Raw genomic sequence first — 26,975 nt, 5'->3', positions numbered from 1 at the left:
GCTCCACAATAACTACATAAAATTATCCACTAAACATTCAGAAATATCCAGTTGCATTCTATAAGTTGTAACTTCTTCCTGAGTCTCTCCATCAGTGTCCAACTCCAGTTCAAACAATGTAAGGCTGAACACCGCTACTGACAATTTCTGACATTTTCGCTGCGTGGGATTCTGAAGTTGTTGTTGTTAGGTATCTCAAGCACGAGCTGTTAAAGCTCCCCCCACTTCTGGAAAGGAGGCAGCATATTTGCATGTAAAGGGACACACACAAAAAGGGCGTGTTTTTGCTCACACCCATCGGGGCAAATTTGACAAGCTATAGTAAATGATCTGTGGGGGTATTTTGAGCTGAAACTTCACAGACACATTCTGGGGACACCAGAGACTTATATTACATCTTGTGAAAAGGGGCGTATGTCCCCTTTAAATCAGTACTGGCACATCTTAAAATGTGTTACATTTTCCACTAAATTTTCATACTTAAGTTTCAAAAGTCAAGTCACCTTTATTTATATAGCGCTTTTTACAATACAGATTGTTTCAAAGCAGCTTTACAGTGATAACAGGAAAAGTATGCAACAAAGTTTGTTTCGGCTGTACAGCAGCTCTAGAACAAAACAGAGTCATTGTTTAGCTTCAGTCAGTTCAGTGTTGATTAAGTTCTGTTGTAAAAATCATCAGTTATTAATATACTCTAACTCTACTCTCTAACTCTATAGTGCATTTCATCTATATATATTCATCTATATAATATTGTTGAATAGTAGGTGTTCGCAACTAAGCAAGCCAAAGGCGAAAGTGGCAAGGAACTCCATCAGATGACAGAATGGAGAAAAAACCAGGCTCAGTCAGGGGGCAAGTTCTCTTCTGGCCAACAAACGAAAGCTGTAAGATTATGATTCAGGCGGCGTAACAATTCAGAAGTCAGATTGGGATCGGAGCCAATCTTGGAGTATTCAAATTATTGAATCCAGTTCCATCTAGTTGAAAACACCCATTTTATATTCATATAGGTTTATAAAGCAGACAACAAACCAGGAAGGCCCATATTAAGAGGAAAATAAACTCTTCTGATCCAATGGCAGATAGTAGTGGGGAAAACTATTTTAAAGATGTGCTCTATGTAACACTTGTATGCGTGTGTGTCACTGATATACAGGAACAGACCCTGCATCTGTTAGCTGCTCATGTTTACCACTCTAACAAGGCACAGTAAGGAGGTAACATGATCACTCTCACTCTCTCTCTCTCTCACACACACACACACACACACACACACACACACACACACACACACACACACACACACACACACACACAGACACACAGACAGTCTGGGTCCAAACAGCAGTGTAGCCAGGCCGAAACACGAGAGCCAGTGTGAACAATGGCGTTATTCTGAGGGGAGCAGATGAGATGGCAGAAGGATGAAGGATGTAGTCAGAGATCCTGATTGGAGCTGATCAACAGAGACCGTGTGAACACAGACTGGGAACATGTTCAACTCACAAAATCTCTATTCATTCCACCTCTCTTTCTACTTTTTATCTTTTTGTCTTGTTTTTATTATGTCACTCTATCCACACAAAAGCCAGTAGGGGTGTCTGGCTAAGTAATGGTGTACCTCAGGGCTCAGTGCTGAGCCCCATTCTTTTTCTCTAAATACCCCTGAGTGGAAGTGTCATCACCACCAGAGGAAGCAAACATAAGAAAAAGCATCATGCAACGGGGTATCAGACCTCACCGCAAACGCCTGCCTTAACACATCAGCTTCAAACACAAACACAAACACAAACACACACACACACACACACACACACACACGCACGCACGCACGCACAGTCTCAGTATACAGCCATATGCTTGCTGGTGCACACATAAGTCAAACAGAGAGTCTCATGTGTGTAGTGTAACTAATAAAATCACAATGATCATAAAAACAAAGCAAGAATGATGAGAGACAGAAAGAGGGGGATCACATCAAGTGCTCTCTGCAATACTTGAATCTGAAAGAAACAGAAGATAAAAGGAAGAGGAAACAGATGAAGTGAAAGGAAAATAGAAAGTAAAAGACTAACAGAGAGTTGAAACAACAAAATGACAATAAAAGGAACTAGAAAGAGAGAGACAACTAGCTTTTAGGGTGAGTCACTTTGCTGCAGAGTTTATTACGACAGACTGAAAACCACTCTCGACAACAGTTTGCAATGCCAACTTACAATGTTTACGACACTGACAACTAGAGCATCGAAACAACACTTAATCACTTCAGCTTTATGGTCCTCCTCCTCTCCACACTTGACATGATGTATAAAGTCTTTTTTGCTTACCTCTGAGCTCCTCACTTTCTGTTCCTGCATGCTTCTCTGAGTGTGTGTGTGTATGTGTGTGTGTGTGTGCGTATGTGTGTGTGTGTTTCAGTGAGTGTTCAATCGTACAGTAGAGAGGTGTTCATGTTCTGTGGACTGGCTTCCTTTTCTCTGGGCAGACTCAGAAACTGTGCACATCGGGTTTGTGTGTGTGTGTGTGTGTGTGTGTGTGTGTGCGAGCATGCCAGAGATGTGGGGAGGCCCTGAATCACTTCCTCACCGCTGCATCCAGCACTCTGCGGCACTCAGCAAGTCTACTGCAGGGAGCACAGCCAAGCAGCAACGAATAGAGGAAGGGCCACCGAGCCCACACGGAAAAAAGTGTACTGTAACACAGTTACCGCTCAGGAAGCTGACAGTTGACAGGTACAACAACAAGAGCTTTTTCCAGCTTAAATGACTCTCAAATCAAGTGTACAGTTTAGTAGTTACATAGTAAATAGTAATAATCACTATTATTATATATATATATATATATATATATATATATATATATATATATATATATATATATATATATATATATATATATATATATATATATATATTTGAATAAACATCTAACTATAGTATTATTTTTTTTGGCGAACAAGTCAATTTCACTGTTGTGCTACAAACATGAAAGATGCTTCAGATAACATGGTCTGTTGAGAAGAAGTTTACTGTTAATTTTCGAAGTAATCAGACTTATGGTTTTCACTTGGATGAAAAAAAAAAAAAAAAAAATTCTGTAACACTTTGCAATAAGGTTCCAGTTGTTAACATCAGTTAACTACATTAGTTAACCAGAGATTCAACAGTCTTAAGGGCCATTCACACAGAACACATTTTTCGGCGTTTTTGTTTTTTTCTGTAAAAAAAAAAAAATTGTCAAAATCGTTATTAAAAAAAAAAAGTGTATCGAAACCTTTCAGTTATTTTTCCATTCCACTGCCTGCACATTGTGTTTTTTCTAAATGCAAAAACCCAAGTAATTTCTAGGGTTTTCTACCTTTCAGAGCTTGTGAAAGACACTCGGGACAGTAGATGGAAATGTCACTGTCCCGATCAGGCCAGTACTGAATCTTCACAAAAGTCTTGCAAAAAGCAGTGCGCACACATCTCAAACAGCGCACAAATATGCCACGGAATTTAGTCTTCTTATACTTATTTTTAGATAAAGGTCTATGGTTTTGCATAAAAGGACTTCATCTTAATAGAGATTATTGCTGTTTCTAAATCATGTTACTTTCTACAGGGTGTCTGTTAGATCACAACACTGAAGAATAGAGCGCTATGAATCATTCGTCACACACACAGTAACTGAAATTTAAATGTATCTGGTTGTGTAAAATAGGCACTTAATATTATAATATCGAAATTTTGATCAATATACCCCTGAATCGAATCATATCACAGAACTTTTTGAGGTATCGGAAAATATCGTATCACTTGGCTATGATAATCAATATCGTATCGAATTGTGATGAACTGTCCGATTTACACCCCTAATAGAGACTTGATGTTGGGTTCTTCTGACTTAAGACTAGGCCTGTTGCGATTGGTCGATATAATCGACTGCGTCGACGCTGATAATTAGTCGATGTCAATATTTTTAATCAATGTTTAATCGATCATTTTATATTATTTTACCTTTTAAATTTCGTTTTCACGCTTTGACTAAAATAACAACCGTTCGTACACTCTGGTTTCGTTGGGATACCACAGCAGCACAAGCTCGATGCATAAACATCTGAAGAGGAAATATATAGGAGCAAGTTTGTTATTTCAAATGTAGGCGTGCAGCAAGCGCGCTCATAATAGTAGCGACGCGCATGCAGTGCGGCGCGCTTGTTTTTTCCAGGTGCGCCTATGCCGCGGCGAGATCATCTCAACATCTCAACTTTACGGAATGCCGCAAGCGCACCGCAGGTCGTGATGTGACAAGAACCAACCGATCAGCTTCTGCCTTTCCGTAACAACATCGAAAGCTCAGCTGAACAGCTGATCATAGCTGTACGGGGTGGGTTTTTAACAGCATAAACGACATAATGAATAACATTTAAAAATACTAATTTATACGTACACAGGTAATAAATACTATTCATATACAATATGAAAAGAGTTTGCCAAGTTAAAAGAACATTAGGAATGTTTTTCCACTCTGAATTTTACATTTATATAATTTAGTTGTATTTATTTTTCTCTCAGTTGTAGGCAAAGCCATGTGACTGAATTCCTGCAAAAGAATGACTACTCACCACAATTGGCTGCAGCTCTTACTGATAGTGTCCTGAATATGATTATCAAATTTATACTTTTTTATGGTACACTACTGAATGCCGAAGTTGCCAAGTTAAATAAACACCCTAGCAACTACAAAGCAATGAACTGGCAACAACCCTGACATAATGGTGGCAACTTTTGCAGAGGCAAAAACCACTTATATTTTCCTTAGAATATTTAAGAATCTATACTACACTGGTTAACTATAATGGGCTATTTGTGTGAGTGTTTGCTAGAAAAGCCTGACAGGAACAAGCTGTGCATGTGTGATTAATATGTGTATGCGATACAGTGACAGACAGCCGTGAATATGTGTGAGAGTTAGAACTGCAGCAGGTTTAATGAAGCTGTAGTGGGCGGTGGTGACTCTGCCTGCACTAATGAGAACACACGGAAACCACACACATATATGCAATGAACAAACACATGCACAAGAGAACACAAGCTTGTCCGCTTCTAAGAAAGCTCCAGGGGAACAGGCAAGAGTTCTACAATGCACAACAAAGACATCAAACATCAACACCACTGTTTGACTGCTAGTTAAAGCCAGATGAAACCCAGAATAAAGCTACCATGACCAAAACCTTTAATCCACAACACTGAATCCAGTAAAATATAAATATATGCAAAGTTATCAGGAGCTGACTATAAAAAAATCTCATTAAAATTCTTGTCACAAAATGGACATAACGTTATCTTCAGAAAAGAAAAACAATTCACCAAATTGTTCTAGCACACACTGCAGGTACAGGATGGAGATATGTCCATAACACTCTGCAAGCGTTACTGCATTCATCAACAGAATTGAATAAGATTTCCTTGTGAAATATTCATGACTGCATGACTCAAAGCTTGCTCAACATTTTTAGCAGATGGGTCAGTACTGTCTGGGTACCTCTTTTTCCCAGTCTGAATTCACAGGCCGGAAAGCCCTATGGTCCCCGGCTGCACACATACACATCGGTTGGAAAAGCTACTATGTAGAGCAATACTGTGCACAATGTGTTCGGACAGAGTGTTTCCTTTATGTGAGAGGGTAAAGAACTAAATCTAGCTCTATTCCTGGCTCAGACTATCATTATCTTGAAGAGAGGATATGCAGCATGTTAATTGCCATCAGCTGGCTCTTCAACCCAAATATAAATTCTAAAACAGTGAATAAGAGAGGCCAAATCCTTTTGCTCATAAACTTACTCTAAGGGCCCGTCCAAGTTTAGCTGTATACGCAAAAATTTTGTATCGTATAGGCATTTCGTCCAGATGGATCCAGCATTTTCAGAAGGTGAAACCGCTATTTTTTTAAAACTGGGTAGCAGAGTGGATAAATCTGAAAACGACGCCCTTGCGTTTTCGTGTGTACAGCCAATCCATATATTTTGTGAAACGATGATGTTATCACCTAACGTGTTGACCCTAGTCAGACACCGCTAACAGCACAAAACAGTAACAACAACAACAACAACAACAACAATAGCGGACTACATGCTTGTGTTCTTGCCGCAGAAGCAACCGAGCCTAGTAGCTTTACTAAAATAAAGATTTATCTCTAAGCTTTACTAAAGTTAGTATACAGCGCGCAAGGTTTATGCGCATACTCCAAGTCTTATTCTACATTTGTAGTGTATCCCTGTGGCAGAATTACAGCGCCACATACTGATCTGGCATGTATACTACATCGTTTTTAGTCGGTTTCAGTGGTTTCGTGTATACACAGATATTTCTTGAGATGAAAAAAAAAAAAAAAAAAGATTGGATAAGAAAAGCTCTGGCTTCGTATGGATGTAGCCTAAGTTTTATTTTATTTATTTATTGCAGTGAATGGAACCCTTGCCCTGTAGTCAATGAGAAGAACATATTTCTGTATTTAAAAAAAGCACGAATGACCTTACAAATGAAAGCCAGTGCTTTTGATGACTCAACTCAAGAAGAAAGGATGGTAAACTAAAGTAGTCTTTGAGCACAATTCACAGTAAAGAAAAGTCCAAAGAAAATATCAACCAAGTGGTTCCAATGGACATGTCATTGTTATTTGTTTTAGTGAATTAATTTGTTCAGACCGTTCATGTAAATGCAGTCAAAACAGTAATATTGTGAAATATTATTGCAATTCATGTTCAATCATTCTAGCTCCCCAACGCTTCAAGTTTAGCTTCTACTTCTAAATTAAGTCCACTGATTCATGATGCTCCAGAAGAAGCAAGAAGGTTGTGTATAGCAGTGCTGACGTGGGAGAGAGTATTGGGTAATGTTACTGAACACTGCTGGCCTTTAGTTCTGAGATGCCCACTGGTATAGACAGATCAAGTGTGTTATTATACAGCCCACTGATGCCAGAGAGAAAAAGACAGAAAGAGCTCAGTTTCACTCCTCTACACACATCCACCCCCATACATACTCTCACATGCAGGCTTCTACACACACTGCCATTAATCTCTTCCCACACATACACAACCCCTCACACTCCCACACACACACACACTTGCATTCAATCACGTATCAAACACACACTGGAAAATTATTACTATAAATTCTAAGAAACCAAATCATCCATATGGTTTTTGGCTTCACATGCACACTTCCTCTCTTTTCATCACCAGCATGTCCACCCCTGCATCCCCGGCATCATGTTTACTGTCAGCTTGATGCACGAGAACACAGCTTCCCTCAGATAAATCCATTACAAGCTGCAGAGGAAAGCAGAACACCACCTCCTCCAGACAAGTAGCAATTTTCCAACATTAGAAACTAGTCCCAAACGAAATCTTCTCTATATGCATGTCTACAAAGAATAGAGAACAGCCAAGGTATATCTAAACTGGTCACCTGTGTTTCAGAGAATCTTTCTGTAGTCTTCAACAAAGTTTGTGTATAAAGTGGAGATGACTGCCCCACCTTGCATTATCAGGGCACTTCCTGCTCTGTCAGCAGAGGGAGGTGGGGGAAATGAGGCTGACAGGTGCATTAAGTTGCACAGGCAGTTTTTGTTCATCGGCCGACTAAGTTTTCTCAGTATGTTCCACACCGTCGGCTGAAGTTGGTCCTCGTAAGCCTTTTTTCAGCCGATGCGACATGTTGAATCGGCATCGGAGCTCGTCAGTCAGTCGGGCCATCTGATCATTCTGACTGGCTGTTCAGCTACTGCCACCTGCTGGTACGGAAAGGCATTTCTTCTTAAACAGGCACAGAACGGACATGCTACTTGGCCGTCGGGTGTCGAGCGTCGGTCTGGTGTGTCAGGGCAACTTTGGACCCAGACGCTGCCGACGTGAACCAACCCCGTAGTCTGCTTTCGTCAGCATCAGTTCGTCGGCATCAACTTGGTGTGTTCCGGGATTTATGAAGCGAAGAGAATACTTTTTATGCGCAAAAACCAAAAATAACAACTTTATTCAACAATTTCTTCTCTATCGTTAGACTCGTACACAATCATTATTGCAGTGCGTTCACACTGCCACCGGCAAGAGCGTCAAAGTGACAGGAAGTCATTCATTTTCAATGTGAACCGGCGGCGAGCTCCGGTGAGAGCGGCAAGGAGAGTTGAAGTCAGGTCAACTTTATGGTAATGAGCTATGACGCGGTTCAGCGGCAACCAATCGGAATGTAGAGGTCCTCGCTTGAGAGGATTCCGATTGGTTGCCACAACTTGTCATTTACTTTGACCCTTCCACCGGTGGCGGTTTGGACACACAGTACAGCGTTGTTGGCAGGGCAGCCAAGGCGAATTTCAACGCTCTCGTCAGCGGCGGTGTGAACGCACAGTTGGCCAGCTCCTGTGTCAGCATCACACACATGCATCGCGCTGCTCACGTGAACAGCGTCGGCCAATACTGAGCTGGTGTTCAGACGTAGAACCTGGAAGTGCTGCAACGAAAATAGCATAGGACAGGGAATGACAGGGGAGAGACAAATTTGTTGAAAAAAGTCGTTATTTTTGTTTTGTTTTTGCGCACAAAAAGTATTCTCGTCACTTCATAACATTAAGATTAAACCACTGTAGTCACGTTAACTATTTTAACAATGTTTTTACTACTTTTCTGGACCTTGAATGTGGTCATTTCATTGCTTTCTATTGAGGATTAAAAAAAAAAAAAACTCTTTTGATTTCATCAAAAATATCTTATTTGTGTTCCGAATATGAACGAAGGTCTTACGGGTTTGGAACGACATGAGGGTCAGTAATTAATGACAGAAATTTCATTTTTGGGTCTAACTCTTTAAATATACCAAATAAACACATGCACACACACACACACACACATATATACACAGAAGTTTCTTTTTGTGAATTGTGGGGACATTCCATAGGCGTAATGGTTTTTATACTGTACAAACCATATTTTCTATCACCCTACACCAACCCTACACCTAAACCTACCCATCACAGGAAACTGTGCACATTTTTACTTTCTCAAAAAAAACTAATTCTGTATGATTTATAAGCCTTTTGAAAAATGGGGACATGGGGTAATGTCCTCATAAGTCACCCTCTCCTAATACCTATGTCATACCCATGTCATTTATACAAATTTGTGTCCTGATATGTCACAAAAACACACACACGCGCACACACACACACATATATATATTATGATTAATAAATTATGCAAGTTTACATGTTAGAGAGTGACACTGAGAAAGACCTACAAATCTTTAGACTTTGTACAAGACTACAAGTACACTGATATACTAGTCTACACTTTAATCTTCAGAGAGATTTTAAGAGAGAGACAGCACTCTTTCATCATAATTTTAAGCATTTTTTGCTGGTACTACGCCTGTCAAAAGACCTCCAATGCTTTTAGATAAACCTCCTCTATTACTTCTAGAAAATCACAGCACGAAACAATTTATGTAAAAATCAAGCAGCTCTGCCAAGCTTGATAGAAAAATATCCCGGTGTGGCAATTCACAGATGCCACAACCACCTGTGCAGCCACACTGCACAATCGTATAGCCCCATGTGACACTCACACATGTAGAGTGGTACACACAAAAGTTCACATTCACAGCATGGTCTTACCTTCACATTGGACCTCAGTGCACAATAACATGCAAAAAACATTGCAGGTATTGTGTGGCATAAGGATTGGTGTGGCAGCAAAGCTTCTTAAGGAAAGGAAATCAAGATGAGGAAGAAGAGAGTCAGAGGCGGATCACATCCCTCGGTATGCGCTCCCAGCAGAGCATTGCGGCGGGTTGCCGTATCGGTCTCTCTGGACTAGGGACTCGTACGCACACATTGGCATCAGGCATGCAGGGAAAAATACGCTATGCTTTGTTGCTGGATGAGGCATTTCAGCTGACAGCAGTAGGAAAGGCACACCACCGAATGGGGGATTCTCTCTTTCTGTCTTTTCTCTCTTCATCTCCCTCTCTCCCTCGCTCTCTTTAATACAGCAAAAAGAAGAGGCAGGAACTGAGAGGGTGAAGATTTTGGAGGTTACTTGATACTATAACTGCGCCGGATTTAATACACACATACTGTATAAACAGCAGCAGAACATATAAGGCATGGCGGTATTTATTTTAATAATTTCCACTTGTGCACAGACACCCTGTGTTGTTATATAACACCCCTCAAGACTTACTCTCTACAGTGGAACACTGCATTTATTAGGCCAGCTGTAAGCAGCGGGTCTGTCATTTAAACCACAATCTAGAATACAGTATGCTTTTGGGGAATGTTTGTGGTATGAATCGATCCACATTTGAATATTTCAAAAACACAATGCATCCAATGAGATTACCCACTGGGTATTGGGAAATGCATAGACCATGTATGGCATTAGAATGCAAATCAGAAATTAACTTACACAGTGGGATCATAAAAATAACTTGCATCCTGTTTTTCAAGTGACAAAGTACTTCAAAAAATACACACTGCAAAGTTGCACTTCAATTTGACACATGATTAAACACAGATTAAGGGTGCTGATTCTTGACATTTGGATCTGAGGTAAATATCTGCAAGGGATGTACTGAACATCAGTTCCTCTGCTTTAAATGATAAAACTCCACACTGTACTGGTATATAACAAACACAAGGGGGCAGGAGTCTAACTCAATATATTCAATTCAGCTCTCCATCTCTCTCTCTCTCTCTCTGCAGTGGTGGACACCTTAAAGAATATATCGGTATCACTAACTATCTCTGTCTGAGATACACAAAGAGTGCACAGCAGGATCTCAATTTCTTGTCACCATGTAAGCACTTTAAACACTTTGCTGTAAATGTGTTAATTCAGCTTAGAGCAGAGGAGTCCCACTAAGGGTAAAATGAAATTAGAAGAGAGACACAGACTAATGACTCACAGTCCTTGAGAAGAATGAGTGTACTCAAACTAAATCACACCTCTCAAAACCTCCACACACACACAAAAACACACACAAAAGCATAGAACGCAAAAACATTGACACAGCAAGATCCAAAGAAACAAATAAATAATAATAGTTTATATATGCATTGATAAATATGTTCAAGTGTGTGTATACACATTTGAACTTTCTATTCATCGAGGTTAATTTAAACGAGGTTGAGTAAATGAAGACTGAATTTTAATTTTTGGGTGAACTATCTTTATTTTTTATTTTTATTTTTTTTTTGAAAGTCAACTGATGTTTTATGAATCATTTTCTTAGAGAAGTTAATTTACTGAAGGCTACCAAGAAAGCTAGGTTACTAAGTTTATTAAATTAATTTACAATATGCGCACATTTATTATAAATGTGGGGGGTGACACGTCACGCAGGTGTCTCCAGATCAGTCACCAGCACCGGCACTACATTTCCCAGCGTCCCTCTTGTTCCTCACCTGCACTCGATCATCAATCACCTGCACCTGAAGACCATCATCTATCATTACCACTCATCAGCACTCCCTTTATAAGCAGTCACTATCTTCACCACAGTGCCTGGTCTCGTATGTGCTAAGTGTTGTGTTGCATGTATACCTGTTCCTGTATATTCTCCCGTTGAATTACTAAGTAAAGACTTGTTTGTAAAGTAACTTCTTCGTTGTGTGTTTCTGCGCAAGCAACCCGTTACAGTAGGCACAATAGCGCTGTATGACACATGCATCACTTTTATTTTGTTTTTCCTTTTTTCATTCAAAATATTCAAACTTATTAACTATAGCCTATCATGAATTATAGGCAGTATAGGCGTTGAGCACCCAGGGAAAAATATGAGATATTCTCCATTAATTTTAAGCAATAAAAAACGACTGCAGCTTTCAGACGCGATGTTCTTTTCATTTTTATAGTTCACTTGAGGCAGTTACTATGGCATTTTTTAACGACGCATGTCGAGTGCGCATCAATGTAATACATTAACGTTAGAGTGCATCAATGTAATGTGCAGCATGAATCTCTCCATAAAAACAGCGCGCTTTCATATCTTTATGGACATTCTAACTGCATTCTATAGGCTATATCACGAGTTGTTGCCCTGCATAAACTGTATGAAATGTCAGATGACCTATGTAGGTCTAGGGGTGGGGCAAGTGCGTTAACTGCGTTAAAAATTTGAACGCGTTATTTTTTTCCGTAATTAATTAATCTAATTAATGTGTTAAACTTACAGCCCTAATATATATATATGTGTGTGTGTGTGTGTGTGTATATATATAAGCATAGGGCTGTCGATAATCGCAATATTGTAATATTGTAATAAAATAATATATTGTAATATTGCTATGCCTTCTTGTTTTACACTTCATGCATGTGTACTGAATAATAAGTTAATGATAACAAGAGTAATTTTTTTCCTGCCATCTGGCTTATTTTTTACATAATTAGGACTCCATGTACAATTGTGATTTGTACAGAGGCTCCCTAGATTTGCACTAAATAAGCCTAAACAGACAGCAAGTGAGAGAGAGATCGACTGAGTGCGTGCGATTACCTGCGTCTGTCCTTCTTCAGGTCAAGTCATATATCCATGAAAAAAAAAAAGTTTGCCATGTCCGAACAGAAAAGCAAAATCTTTGTCGTAGCATCCTGTCAACGTTTAAGGGTATGAATGGAGTCAGCACTGGTCAATGCATGGAATCAATGCCATTGGTCTCTATGAAGTGAAGCATCAGTTTCAGCATTACCCCAGCGAAGCATTACTGGTCAGTCAAGCCTTGTAAAGAGGTGCTTCAAGTTAAAATAACTTCAACACTTTGTTTCATTAATTAATGAATCAGCGTTTTTGAATGTATTCGTTGAATGAACGGTTTAAGGACTCCCTTAAACAGTCCCTTGCCGCCACCTAGTGGCATAACAATGTACCCTGCACTGACTGACAGCCTGTCTAGCGCTTGCAGAGACAAGCAATGAGGTCTCAGAAAGCCTCTCGTCCAGTCGGATTCGAGGATCGGAACTAACTGTTATACAAACAATAGCCCAACAAGCTTATTGTCAGGTTTAAGTTCTGATATGTGGACCCTTATTTTGACATTCTGTTCTGTTTCCATTAGTTCCTGTTTACCCGCTCCATTTAGTTTTGGTTTTAATTGGTTACTGATTATTTCCTCGTTTGTTTCTCTAGTTTGTCTAGTTTACTTTCCTTTGTTCTACCCCGTTTATATAGCCCTGTGTTTCAGTTATTCTCGGTAAGTTCTCATTTATGTATTGTGTGGTATGCGTCATTCTCCTGCATGTTCATTCAGAGTGTTTGGATTATTAATAAAGCCTGTTTTGTTTGTGAATCTCCATTTTTTTTTGACTGCTAACCACATAGTAACAGTTGTTTATATAGCAAAAAAACAAAAAATACAAAAATATAAAATGATGATAATATCACAATATTGAGCCACTCAAAATCACTGCAAGGGAAAATACTTCACCGCGACAGCCCTATATGTGTGTATGTATATATGCATATGTATGTAAATCAGAGTGCCAGTTCAGAGCTGGGTGGTGTTGTGAGGCGCGGGCGAGCGCCAGCATGCAGTGGGAGGCATCGGAGATGCCTTGGAGAATATATTTTTGGTGCCAGCCTCCCTGTTACCAGGGAAACTAGTTGTTCTGTGGTTAGCAGCTTTACAGTATAGATGAGCTCACGAGAAAACGAGGGAGAAAAGGAAAGAGAAAGGGAGAGAATGAGGGGGTGACAAGAGAGAGGGAATGCTGAGGCTGAAGACTGAGGGGGTGGAGAAAGAGAGGAGGTGAGAGAAAGAGCGGAGGCGACTGAATTCACAAATTAGCCACTGGGAACTGCAGCTTTAGCTACCAAAATAGCTTTTATGTGAGAGAGAACACCAGATACTCTGTCCGAGGCCAGTTTCAGAGGGGGTATAGAGACTTTTCACCTAAGAAAACTTCACTTCACTTGCTGTGACCTGACGTTCAGCCTTGGACAGAAATAGATGCAGAAAGACGCACTGGACAAAAAAGGGATGTATAAGCTAAAACCATGGACAGGACGAGAGAGAGACAAGCAGGCAAAGCTGCACTGAAGCCAAAACACTTTAACAAGCACAAATATATCTCCTCCCAGAGGCAGCTCCTGCTGAAGCAATGAGTCATACACTCTTGCTCATGCACATATACACATGCTCACTCATTCTCCTCCTTTAACACAGATACACATGTTAAAACACTTAAGGCCACATTAAAGGTGAAGTGTGTCTTTTTTACACCACTAGTGGCACCAAGCAGAATTGCAAAAATAATGACTGTTTACCGAACACCTCCAGCCAACTATCATTAGTCTGAAAATGCTGAAGTGTATAATTTTATTGATGTTACTTTCTCATGTGTATTGAGTAAATGTCTTTAAAACCCTCTTTTGTGCAGAACTACTTCCTTCCACCACAGATTCAAATCTCAAGTTGACAGTTTGACCAAGGTTCCGTTACTAATTCTAAAACGTCACTTTAGAACTAGTAACGAAGGAATGTTGAGTCCCTCCATTGAAACTTACTGTATTTTGTACAGTATTAGAGAGAGAGAGAGAGATCGCCTGAGCGAGCATTACCTGTGCCTGATATAACATTCATTCTTCAGGTCGATGTCCATAATATTATATTCATTATAAAAATCTGTTTGAATGTCCGCTGAGGAAAGCGATCTTTGTATTTGTCCTTTTTACAGTTAAGGGAATTTTCCATAACAGCGCTAAAACAACGTCATTTGTTTACAAAAGTCCCTTTCAATTTAAAAGTCTCTTGTGACTGACTATTTTTTACGCCATCTAATGGCGTATTAATGTAACTTTCACTCAATCCATATTACACACTAACGGACCCTTTCTCAATACCAAATACAACATATTATTTATATAAAATAATATTTATTGAACAACAAATTTTAAATGAACAACAATAGCCATTATAAATGACAATATAAAATAAACACAATTGTACAATTCAGTCAAACGTACAAAAGCAGTGCTCTACAGGATATAAGTTAATATTAATATTAAATTATTAAATTTAACATAGCCCAATTAGATTTGTTTAGGAACAAGTAACAGATTAATAAGACCAAAGATTTCCCATTTTATGTACCCAAAATGAGTTATATATCATTTAATCACTATAAGAGACTACAAAATCTACAAATCCCACTACAAATCCCTGAAGCACTGGCCGAGATGAAAGCTGTTCTCGGCGGGCACACGAGCACTGAACGGCCACTGACGGCCTAGTGCATCCTAGTGCCTAGATCTCCAAAAACTACGCTATGATTAAATATCAGTCACATATTTCAGGTCTAAACAACTACATTCTCATCTAAAAACACTGCGTTACAACAAGTGTACCATTTGTAAAAAAATACGGTGGAATTGCTCGGCCCCCATGACAGTCGCTTTAAGCGGTGAAAAGGTAGGATATCTTAGGCAAGAATATCACACGGCTCTCAGCCAATCAGATTCGAGAACTGTTGTGTATATATATATATATATATATATATATATATATATATATATATATATATCTATCAGGATTTTATGTCAGGCTTTAAAGGGTTAAGAAAAACATTTTTGCATTCTAAGTATGCTAGAACAGCTAGGACACAGCCCCAGTGCTTTACAATTCTGCATAGTATAAGTAACTCTATAGCCACACATATACTGATAAACTGCCTAAATAATCTTCTTAAGGCTTTAAATCCCCTTGCATCAGGGACAAACTGGCATCAGCTGTGTGAAGATGTTTTCTACACTGGATAAAATCCAACCTTAAGTATAAACTTCAATGCATAACTCTTTCACCATTTATGCTATAGCCATGACTGATGCTTCAAATCATGCAGATTATTGAGTTACGTATCCTACTGGTAGACAATAAAACAAACAAACAAACAAACAAAAAATACCTCAAAGACTTGCACACTCAAGCTTCTGAACCATATCAACAGACTAGAATATCATAGAGACTTGGAGTAGAGACATAGAGAGGGGTGGAGTCTTTGTCCTTGGGCCAGAAAGTAACCACCTAACAACCACCTGAAGCATGTTGGCAACTACTCAGAAAGCCTAAGCAACAGCACAGCAGTGCTCTGGCAACCAAATGTGTAGCAAATGAATTAATCAATCAGTGTCAGCTCACAAATCCTTTAGATATGTAGAATCTACAGTAGTTTTAGTGTGAGCCCAGGGGAAGAGAAGAGCATATCCATCCATTGTTAGGTCATGCCTTATGTCTCTACATACTGAGAGCCAATCCCACATGTGAACTTGACACATAGGACAGAGAGAGATAGAAAGACCTCGTCCTGACCATATAATGAACACACACATAAACCCTCCTAAGCGGCCCCAGCATTTATTCGGAACAGAAGTCTTTTGTAACATTGTAAGTGTCTTTACTGTCATTGTTGATCAATTTAATTTGTCCATGGTGAATAAAAGTTTTTTTTTTTTTTTTTTTTAATTATTATTATACAGACCCCAAACGTTTCAACAGTAGTGTATATGGTGAGCACAGAACTTTTGATAGATGGTTAGAGACTCAGGAATACCCAGTTAAAGCAAGAGATGGTCCGTGTATTTAATAATTTGGTAAATAACTTCAAATCAGTATTCTGATCACCCTACTGGGTTCATTTTGTGATAATGACTGGCTGGCTGTGTATATTTCATAAGCATGCTGTCTGTCTAGTCAACAGAGCCACTGCGGTTAGCTGTGAGGGTGCTGATTATTCACAAGATGAAGTTCTTTTCATAAGCATGTTGCATGTTAAACCCAGAATGCTTTCTTCTTCCTCTTAAACAGCCTGTGAGGTGACAACATTAATCCTCTGGCTTAAGTCAAGTCTGAAATACAAAGAATGTTAAACCCTTGACAGATGCGCTCATCTTCAAAATGCTGACAGTGGAAAAGAAGAGAGAAGTCAAAGCTTTACTACTCAACTGAGTCTATCTAGAATTGAGTTTATCCTGTTCTGCTTTACTCTGTTAGTCTTCTTGCAAGGGGCTGAAAATGGGTTAGCTGCATAATTGTCCACACTGGCAAAAAATTGCACATGGAGTTGCGTAGGTCTAATTTTAGCATCATATTATCATGCTTATTTAATGATACTGTGTGGTAAATACAGATTTTGTGTTCAAGTTGAGTCAAGTCACCTTTATTTATATAGCGCTTTTTACAATGCAGATTGTGTCAAAGCAGCTTTACAGTGATAACTGGTAAATAATTTTGTCCAGCTTAAGTAAATTTAGTATTGATTCATTCAGTTGTAAAAATCAATAATTAGTTCATTTATCTACAGGTGCTGGTCATATAATTAGAATATCATCAAAAAGTTCATTTTTTTATTATAAATTATTTTTAAAAATGAAACTTTCATATATTCTAGATTCCCTACATGTAAAGTAAAACATTTCAAAAGTTTTTTTTTTTTTTAATTTTGATGATAGAGCGTACAGCTCATGAAAATCCAAAATCCAGTATTTCAAAATATTAGAATATTTCCTAAGATCAATCAAAAAATGGATTTGCAAAACAGAAAAGTTCAAGTTCTTTAAAGTATGTTCTTTTGTGCACTCAATACTTGATCGGCAGGACATATTACAGCAAATGACTTGCTCCTAGCACAAATTACAGCATCAGTGAAGTGTGGCATGGAAGTGATCAGCCTGTGGCACTGCTGAGGCACTATTGAGCCTTCAGATCATCTGTATATTGTTGGATCGACTGTTTCTCATCTTTCTCTTGAAAAAATCCCATAGATTCAGGTCAGGCATATTGGCTGGCCAATAAAGCACAGTAATATCATGCTCAGCAAACCACTTGAAAGTGGTTTTTGCACTGTGGGCAGGTGCTAAAGTCCTGCTGGAAAAGGAAATCAGAATCTCCATAAAGCTTGTCAGCAGATGGAAGCATAAAGTGCTCCAAAATCTCCTGGAAGATGGCTGCATTGACTTTGCACTTGATAAAACACAATGGACCAACACCAGCAGACGTCACGGCCCCCCCAAATCATTATTGACTTCAGAAACTTCACACTAGACTTCAAGCAGCTTGGATTCTGTGCCTCTCCAGTCTTCCTTCAGACTCTGGGACCATGATTTCAACATGAAATGCAAAATTTACTTTTATCTGAAAAGAGGACTTTCGACCACTGTTCACTGTCCAGTTCTTTTTCTCCTTAGCCCCAGGTAAGATGCTTCTGACATTGTCTCTGGTTCAGAAGTGGCTTGGTAGTCCTTTTCCTGAAGATGTCTGAGTGTGGTGACTCTTGATGCGCTGACTCCGGCTTCATTCTACTCATTGTGAAGCTCTCCCAAGTGTTTGAATTGGCTTTACTTGACAGTATTCTCAAGCTTGCGGTCATCCCTGTTGCTTGTGCACCTTTGCCTACCCAATTTCTTCCTTCCAGTCAACTTTGCATTTAATATGCTTTGATATACACTCCGTAAACAGCCAGCCCATTCAGTAATGACCTTCTGTGACTTACTCTCTTTGTGGAGGGTGTCAATGATTGTCTCCTGGACCATTGCCAAGTCAGTAGTCTTCCCCATTAGTGTGGTTTCAAAGAACAAAAGATACCCGGAATTTATACTGTAGGGATGGTCATTTAATGAAACTCAAATGTAAATATTCTAATATTTTGAGATACTGGATTTTGGACTTTCATGAGCTGTACGCTCTAATCAACAAATTAAAAAAAAAAAAAAACTTTTGAAATGTTTTACTTTACATGTAGGGAATCTAGAATATATGAAAGTTTCATTTTTTAAAATAATTTACAATAAAAAAATGAACTTTTTCACGATATTCTAATTATATGACCAGCACCTGTATATATCAGCACTGGAGAAAACAGTGACGTCATCGTCCAGCTCTGTTCTTGTAATGGTACTCATCAAGTGCCAAATGAGTGTAAGAACTGTTTTTGGCATATACATACTTGCCAAAGGAATGGTAACTTTATAAGGAGCTGCGACGTAATACATGGTTCAAATCTAATTTTATCTCTTTCCCCGCCAACATTTTTTTAAAAAGCCAGCGGCAGCATTTTTGATCAATTTCACAAAATTTTACTGGCCCCCAGAATATTTGTTGTATGAATGTCTGAATATACAACATATCAAATGAAAAAAACAGAGCCTCTGCCTCTGCATTTAATTCCAGATGCATGCATTTTTTGTCACCAATATGCAGGAAAAAGGGTAATTCAATCGTCATAGAGACAAACTGCACAACGCATTTTCATGGCTGGTAATTTTTCTCAACTCACCACTGACAGATGTGGCTAAAATTTTATTTTGGACCATGACAACAGCAAAAAGAAATGGCAGACTTAAAGTGAGCAACCCAACATTTCCTTACCAATGGTAAAATCACTAAAACATTTCCTGTCATAGCTTATTGCAGTTCAAAGATGGCAACAACAGCCATATGATAAAAGACTGCTCAAAAGTTTGGGGTCAGTAAGTATCTTATGCTCACTAAGGCTGCATTGTCTGTTTTAATATATTTTGAAATGTAATTTATTCCTGTGATGGCAAAGCTGAATCTTCAGCAGCCATTACTCCAGTCTTCAGTGTCACATGATCCTTCAGAAATCATTTTAATATGCTGATTTGCTGCTCAAGATATTTTTGTGGAAATCATGATACATTTTTTTAGGATTCTTTGATGAATAGAAAGTTCAAAGGTTCACTGTTACTTTTAATCAATTTAATGTATCTTTGCTGAATAAAAGCTGACCACAAACTTTTGAACAATCATGTATACAATAATTAACTACAACTATCGATTATAATAATCAACATAAAAAAAAGGGATCTTCTGGCAAGTTATATAGTTTATTAGCATAAACAGCTAAAATTGTTTGCCAAGCAACATAACAACTAATGTGTGATCACAAGTGCACAACACAGCTTCAAACATGGCTCAAACAATTAGAATTCAGAGCTGGAACATTTTTATAACTTGCATTTCATCCATAATTCAATTCAATTCAATCCTTTATTACAATAACATCATAGTTGCCTGGATTTTGAAAACTCATCAACAATAATAATATACAATGAGACAGTAGATACAAAAAAAAAAAAAAAAAAAAAAAAAAAGAGGCTTCACAGAGCTAACCCATATTAATGCTATCAACAAGATGCCAATAACAGTACAAAATTGCAAACTAAACAAATCTTTCTAGGCATCTCTAGTGGCTTTAGAGAAAAGAGTTGGGGGTGAATACCAAGAGATCCAATTATATCCAACACAGACTCAATATAAAAACACAAAATGCTTTGTATTAGCACTACATAAAAGCCAATTGAGACTTGTTTGCTCTTCTGTATTTTTTTGATAATTATATAGTCTTGTGTTCCCTTTATATAATATATTTTTGATTTTTGAAAGTTTGACAGTTCTCGATAATGGTCTAATTAAAAGAAAATGAAACTCAGAAAAAGTTTTAGATAGACCTGACCAAATTAAAAGATAACGACTGAAAATTACACCACCCTGTCAAGTCAAGTGATATTAAAAAGTTAAGAGCTTTCTGAAGGCCAATCAGTTACCAGTCATTAAGGTCACCCAGGCACCAAAGGATCCCAATTCAGGTGTGAGTGGCAGGTAAAATTACTGCTGTAAAATGCCATTTCATACGTCACATGCGTTGGTGCAGTGTATTTTTTTTAAGGACAAATGCCCGACCCCTGTGTAGCTGTAAGCAGGCAGACAGCTTCCTAAGAGGCCTTTGCAAATTACTGTGCTAAATGTTTCTATTCACAGCCTGTCAAAACTGATCCCTCTGACATACTACAGCATGTCAGAGTGTCTTATTCTCTGTCAGCACATCCCTAAGAGCCGCCTCCTCTCTTGGGACAACCAGGGAGTGAAAGCAACCTGACAGCTAAGTTATGGCTGAAATAAAAGTTACGGAGGTGCTTTTCAAGAAAACTTTATCGTGATGTTCTTTATCTCACAAACATCAATGCTGATCTATTTCCCTTGCTAAGCGCAGGTGGATGTTGAATGTCCCTAAACTTAAAAACCTCAATTGTTTAACTGAACAGCTTGACTTGAATGAAACATTTCACAACACTGAACTAAATCTTAAATTCATCACAGAGCTATATGATATATGTATATGTGTATATGCATAGGTTAAACAGGGCCATAAATAAATGAATAAAATAAAATAAAATAAAATAAAATAAAATAAAATGTGTCTTCTGCTGACAGTGACACATTAGAATACATTAGATTGACTGGTGTAAGTATGTGTCCTGACTGTTACAAGAGATCAGACAACGCCGTCAAGCTTTTCTAATGTCACCTCATCTCACCTGATATAGCTGCACTGAACACCTCTTGAGGGGATTCTGCTAAGGTAACAGTGAATTATATAACTTGACTGTGCATGGAACAAATCTGTTTTATCTTATCGTTCCCATTCTCTCTTTTTTGGTGGAATAAAGTCATGTTTGAGCACATTATGCATAATTTATTTTGTCATAAATGTGTGTGTGTCAGTGTTCTGACTGACTCACACATACACAACATCAAATATTACAACCACAACTCCATGCTTGTTGAGCTTGTTGGCTCTGTTTACAGGATCGCTCCAGACGGTCAGGATTCTGGCAGCGTTTGCCCTAATCCTGACAGACATCTGCCAGATTGGACATGCAGCCACAGTGACAGTTGACTTTGTGCGTATGTACTTATGGTATAGTTTGAGGACCAAAATGTACCCAAAAGTGTGCTAAATCTGAGAAAACCTCCCTTTGGGGATATTCGGGATTGCCCTCATTTGGAAAATAAAAAGGTCACATGATCCTTCAGAAATCATTCTAATATGCTGATTTGGTGCTCAAGATATTTTTGTGGAAATCATGATACAATTTTTATAGAATTCTTTGAAGAATAGAAAGTTCAAAATCTTCATTGGTTACTTTTAATCAATTTAATGTGTCATTGCTGCATAACAGTATTAACTGTTCAAAAGTTTGTGGTCAGTTGTGTATACAGTAATTAACTACAACTATCAATTATAATAATCATCGGAAAAAAAAGAATCTTCTGGCAAGTTATATTGTTCATTAGCATAAACAGCTAAACCTGTTTGCCAAGCAATATAACAACTGATGTACAATCACAAGTGCACAACATAGCTTCAATCATGGCTCAACCAATTTGAATTTACACTGTAAACCCTAACGCTCAACATAGTTAATTGATTTGAGTAGGGTAAACTTAATTATTAATTAAATAAATAAGTTCAATCAAATTAACTCTTTCTTATGAGTATTTAGAACTTTTTCTTTTGAGTTCACACAACTGACACATTTTAAGTAATCTGAATTTTCATTGTTTTGAGTTTTATGAATTAGTTTCTAATAAATTAGACAGACAGTTAACTTTGTGAGTATGTACTTATGGTATAGTTTGAGGACCAAAATGTATCCAAAAGTGTGCTAAATCTGATAAAACCTCCCTTTGGGGATATTTGGGACTGCCCTCATTTGGAAAATGAAAGTAAATAAGTAGAAACTAAAAATTGTATATATATTTTTCACAATTAGATTCAATTTGTTCACATGATTTAACACTAAGTATAATGAGATAACAGTGAGCTAATGTTAGCAAATACAACTCTTGATTTTAATAATGTATTAGTTAATGTTGAAATTAGCATTAACAAAGATTAATAAATGCTGTATAAGTGCAGTTCATTATTAGTTCATGTTAACTAATGTAGTTAACCAATGTTAACTAATTAACCTTATTGTAAAGTGGTACCCATTTTGATTATTACTGTTTTTTGTCTGTTTTGTTACTGCAGTCATTCTGCATGTGATTTTAAATTTTAACCCAAAGGTATAGTAATTTATAAACAATGGTTGAGTTAAATAACCCAACCCAGCTGGGTCAAAGCAACTCAGCACTGGGTTTATCCCTTTTTGCTCCAGTGCTGGGTTGCCAAAAATGACACAAATTGGGTTTGTTTTTAACCAAGAATTTTGAGTGTCAAAATTGTTGTGAAAATGCAAAAATGACACTGCAGAAAGGTTTAAGAATTTAAAATAAAGATAAATGTAAATTCCCCACCATGATAGAAAACAAATGTGTTCTGCATGACTTCCATCTCAAGACCCAGGCCATGCAAATCCCTACCTTGGATCCAAGGGTACTCTAAAGCGGCTGGAGGTTGAGGCACAGACACACTCATTAACATACGTCACACACTTCATAGCACAAATCTGAGTGCTCAGAGTCTCCTATCACTGGATACACAGCGGACCTCCATCAGAGCAGCCTCACGCTCTTCTGCTGCCTCTGTACATTCAGTAGATCACAGTTATTACCTCATTAAGCGCCTTACAAACAGTCCTCTTCAAAACTCCTCAGGGTTGTGTAATCATGCCACTTTATGTGAGGTGTCAGTGGAAGAACTGGGGCAATCTTACACAATGGTGTAACAACATAACCATCACTGTACTGCTGTCACACTGCAGGAGTTATTTCCCATAAAACCACAGGGAACCACATTTTTTTGCATATCCTGCCACAGAATTGATTATGTACCCAGTAGGGTTGCCGTAAGTGCATAAAAGTGAGCATGTTAAAGCTCCCTGCACCACAATATATGAACCACTAGTGGAAATTCCAGCACCAGACAGAATTTCAGAAATAACATCTGCTTTCAAACAGGTTTCTTAAGCATGATCTCTGTGTATGGTGTTGAGACAAACAAACAAGTAGGCAGAGTTTAAATTAGTTTAAGAATTTTTTTTTCTCAGCACAGTAAACTCTATCAAAGAACTTTATTCATCTCCTTTAAAGAGCCGTCAACACAGCCATCAAGGTGCAAAAGTTTGCAACAATTCCACAGCCTTCAAAAATTCATTTTGAACTGCCTGCTGCGAGCAATCTTCCTGATGTCTGAAGGTCCTTGTTTTGTGTGAGGACTATGACAGTTAAGTACAATAAAGGTAATAAAGATCTGTCAAATTACACTAACGAAGGCTAGGCATTCTTGATTTCATTCAGAGTTTGAGTCTGTACACATACATATCACACATTTGGAAACAATGACAGCATCCAAAATGTAAATGTAATTTTAAATAAGAACTGTCTATTCATCAAAGAATCCTGGGAAGAAAAAAAAAAAATTAAGCAGTGCAAATGTTTTTAACATTGATAATAAGAAGAAATGCTTCTTAAATGGTTAGTTCACCCAAAAATGAAAATTCTGTTATTAATTACTCATGTTGTTTCACATCCATAAGACCTTCGTTCATCTTCGGAACACAAATGAAGATTCTTTTAATGAAATCCGAGAGGTTTCCGTCCCTCTTAGAGATCTAATGAAACTACTTTCAAGGTCCAGAAAGGTAGTAAAGGCATCATATTAAAGTACTCCATGTGACTCCATCACATCCATCACATGGTTTAACCTCAATTTATGAAGTGACACGAGTGCTTTGTTTGAGCAAAAAAACACAATTTAATTTTTCACGCAACAATGTCAGCTCTCGCGTGAACAAAATGTCTGCTCTCGTGAACGCACGTTGCAGATCAATATTTCCATAAATAAAGTGGTAAATTATGTTTTTTGGGCAAAGTACTCGATTCGCTACATAAAATTGAGGAAACTGCAGTCACATGGTGTACTTTAATGATATCTTTCCTACATTTCTGGACCTTGAAAATATCTTCATTTGTGTTCTGAAGATGAACGAAGGTCTTATGGGTATGGAACGACGCAAGGGTGAGTAATTAATGACAGAAATTTAATTTTTGGGTGAACTAACCCTTTAAGCAACAAATCAGCATATTGGAATGATTTTGATAAATGCAGGTGAGCAGAAAAGAGACTTTCAAAAACATTAAAAACATTTGTATAACAGTGTATTTCAGTACAGCTTAAATTATTATTGTCTGTAGCCTCTTCCAGACTCTTTGCTTACTAATTACCCTACATTCAACCATCTTGTATTCATGGTTGGCCTTAGGTCACTACTGGCTCTGGAAATATCTGGTGCATCTTCAAAATGTAAGGAGAGGATTAGGATGGGCTCTCAGAGATGCAAAATGGCTTTTCTACAATCCTGAACTCAGCAGTACTGCAAAGCTACAACCTGATCTAGAGACCAGCCTCACATTAACCCTAGGACTAATTAAATTATGTATTATGTATTAATGTGGTTCCTCCACAGGTTGCACCATAAAAAATGATGGAAAAACATTCTGAGAGGGATAAACCTCTGTTGGTCCATATTATGTTGATTTAGATGATCTACACTAAAGGCCCATTTACACCAAGAATGATAAATGATAACAATAAAGATTTCGTTTTAAAAATCGTTCTAAATGTGAAATATAGTCCACACCACAACTCTAACAATAACGACACAGAGAAACAATATTGTTGGAACCACTTTCAGAACATTTTTTTTTTTTTCCAGCTGATGAACAATAAAGACATTGACAAACAACGAAAATCATTCCAGGTTTTAATTTGTTTGTTAATATTCCCAACTTTCCCAGTCCTATTCAGTAGTCTCAGGCCCCGATTACACTAGTGCGTTTTCGTTTCAACACTGCGTTTTAAAATGAAAACAATTTTCGTTTACACTGCCGTTTCCAAAGCTTTTCAGAAACGATCTCCGTCTACACTACACGACCGAAAACGCATGTCACATGACCATTCGTGCACACTGGGTATGTGCGTACAAGTGTAAACAGTTGCCTCTTGGGCATGTAGGTAGCTGCAATATTAAAAACTGCAGTTTAACTGCACAATGGCTTCTAAAAATGACAACAAAGCCAGCAAAGATTGCAGTTCAGTCTCCATGTTATTGTTTACACGGTCATCAAGGATACACACAGCGAACGTGGGCAGCCACGCCATCATTTTCAAAAGTCTCCGTCTTGGTCCGTTTACACTGAAACGCAACTGAAAACCCCGGCGTTTTCAAACTAAAACAGGCTCTGCAGCGTTTTCGAAAGTTATGCATTTTAAAATAAAAACGCGCTAGTGTAAACGGGGCCTTAGCCTCCGACATCACGCCCATGGGACGTTGGATGAATGTCTGATGCACATGGCACACAAAATGGGAAACATTTCAGGAGTTCTGGGAGATGTGTGTGTCGCATTCTTTAACGGTCCACCTGGAAACAAAGTCGTCCAGACACCAAATCCCTGTATGGAAGATTAAATCTGTAGTTTTTACAATTGTGATGCTGAGTACTTACCAGGATCAATTAAACGCTGGATTTTCAAAAGTACGTGAACTTCACGGCACCATTGTTGCGCCATTGTTGCAGTAAACTTACACAACATTCTTGAATGAATTGTACGTCTGTTATTGTGGGGACATTGACTTCACATTTCCACGCCCTTAAACATGACGCTGAACAAAACTAACTTTGATTGACTGCTTTAAAAGTCGGTCAGATGACTTGTTTGGGCAGTCATTGGCCAATGAAGGCTGCTATGGAGCCCAGACCTTCTGCCATCAGTGTGAAGGTCTGGCTATGCGAGAGTATTCAGCATCAGCAACATATCGAGTAAGAGACAATATAAACCATAAAGTGTTAAAACTCTTCAAAGCATGTGGGCAATGTCCATTGCAAATTTTACACCTCCGCCTGAATGAATGAACAAAAGAACTGTAGACATATTCAACTCCATCTAAAGCTAAAGAGAGACTAGATTGAGTGGCCTTGTGGGCCAAAAAAAAAAATCTATGAGTTTTTCCTACGCAGATGAACCCTAGATCCCACACTGTCCAGCGGAGGAGAGGAGGGTGAACAAAAAAAAAGCTGCCCTGCTGGGGTGGAGGCAGAGATCGTCATTACATCACCTTTGTCCACACCACTAAAAACAGCTGCGATGGGGGACTGAAACACACACACACAAACACCCAGCATCACACAGCGTGTGT

General features: G+C 38.3%; 1 protein-coding gene across 22 annotated transcripts in view; it reads right to left on the bottom strand.

The window, feature by feature from the left end:
* dlg2 (discs, large homolog 2 (Drosophila)) overlaps positions 1-26,975 on the bottom strand; it is a 246,565-nt gene that overhangs the window by 178,492 nt on the left and 41,098 nt on the right. Inside the window, exon 1 of one of the 22 annotated variants that reach the window (XM_051909221.1) lies at positions 9,655-9,972. The exons of 19 other annotated variants lie outside the window; for them this stretch is intronic. In XM_051909221.1, the coding sequence (XP_051765181.1) occupies positions 9,655-9,696 (42 nt within the window). In that variant the 5' untranslated portion in view covers positions 9,697-9,972. Of the gene's footprint in view, positions 1-2,330; positions 2,518-9,654; positions 9,973-26,975 lie in introns of those variants that run through there. 2 more of the 22 variants (XM_051909224.1, XM_051909228.1) reach the window with 2 other exon arrangements.

The sequence above is a fragment of the Ctenopharyngodon idella genome, chromosome 10 (assembly GCF_019924925.1).
Source record: "Ctenopharyngodon idella isolate HZGC_01 chromosome 10, HZGC01, whole genome shotgun sequence".
NCBI lineage: Eukaryota > Metazoa > Chordata > Actinopteri > Cypriniformes > Xenocyprididae > Ctenopharyngodon > Ctenopharyngodon idella.
Note: the sequence above shows the minus strand (reverse complement) of the source record. Positions and strands in the feature narration are given on the sequence as shown.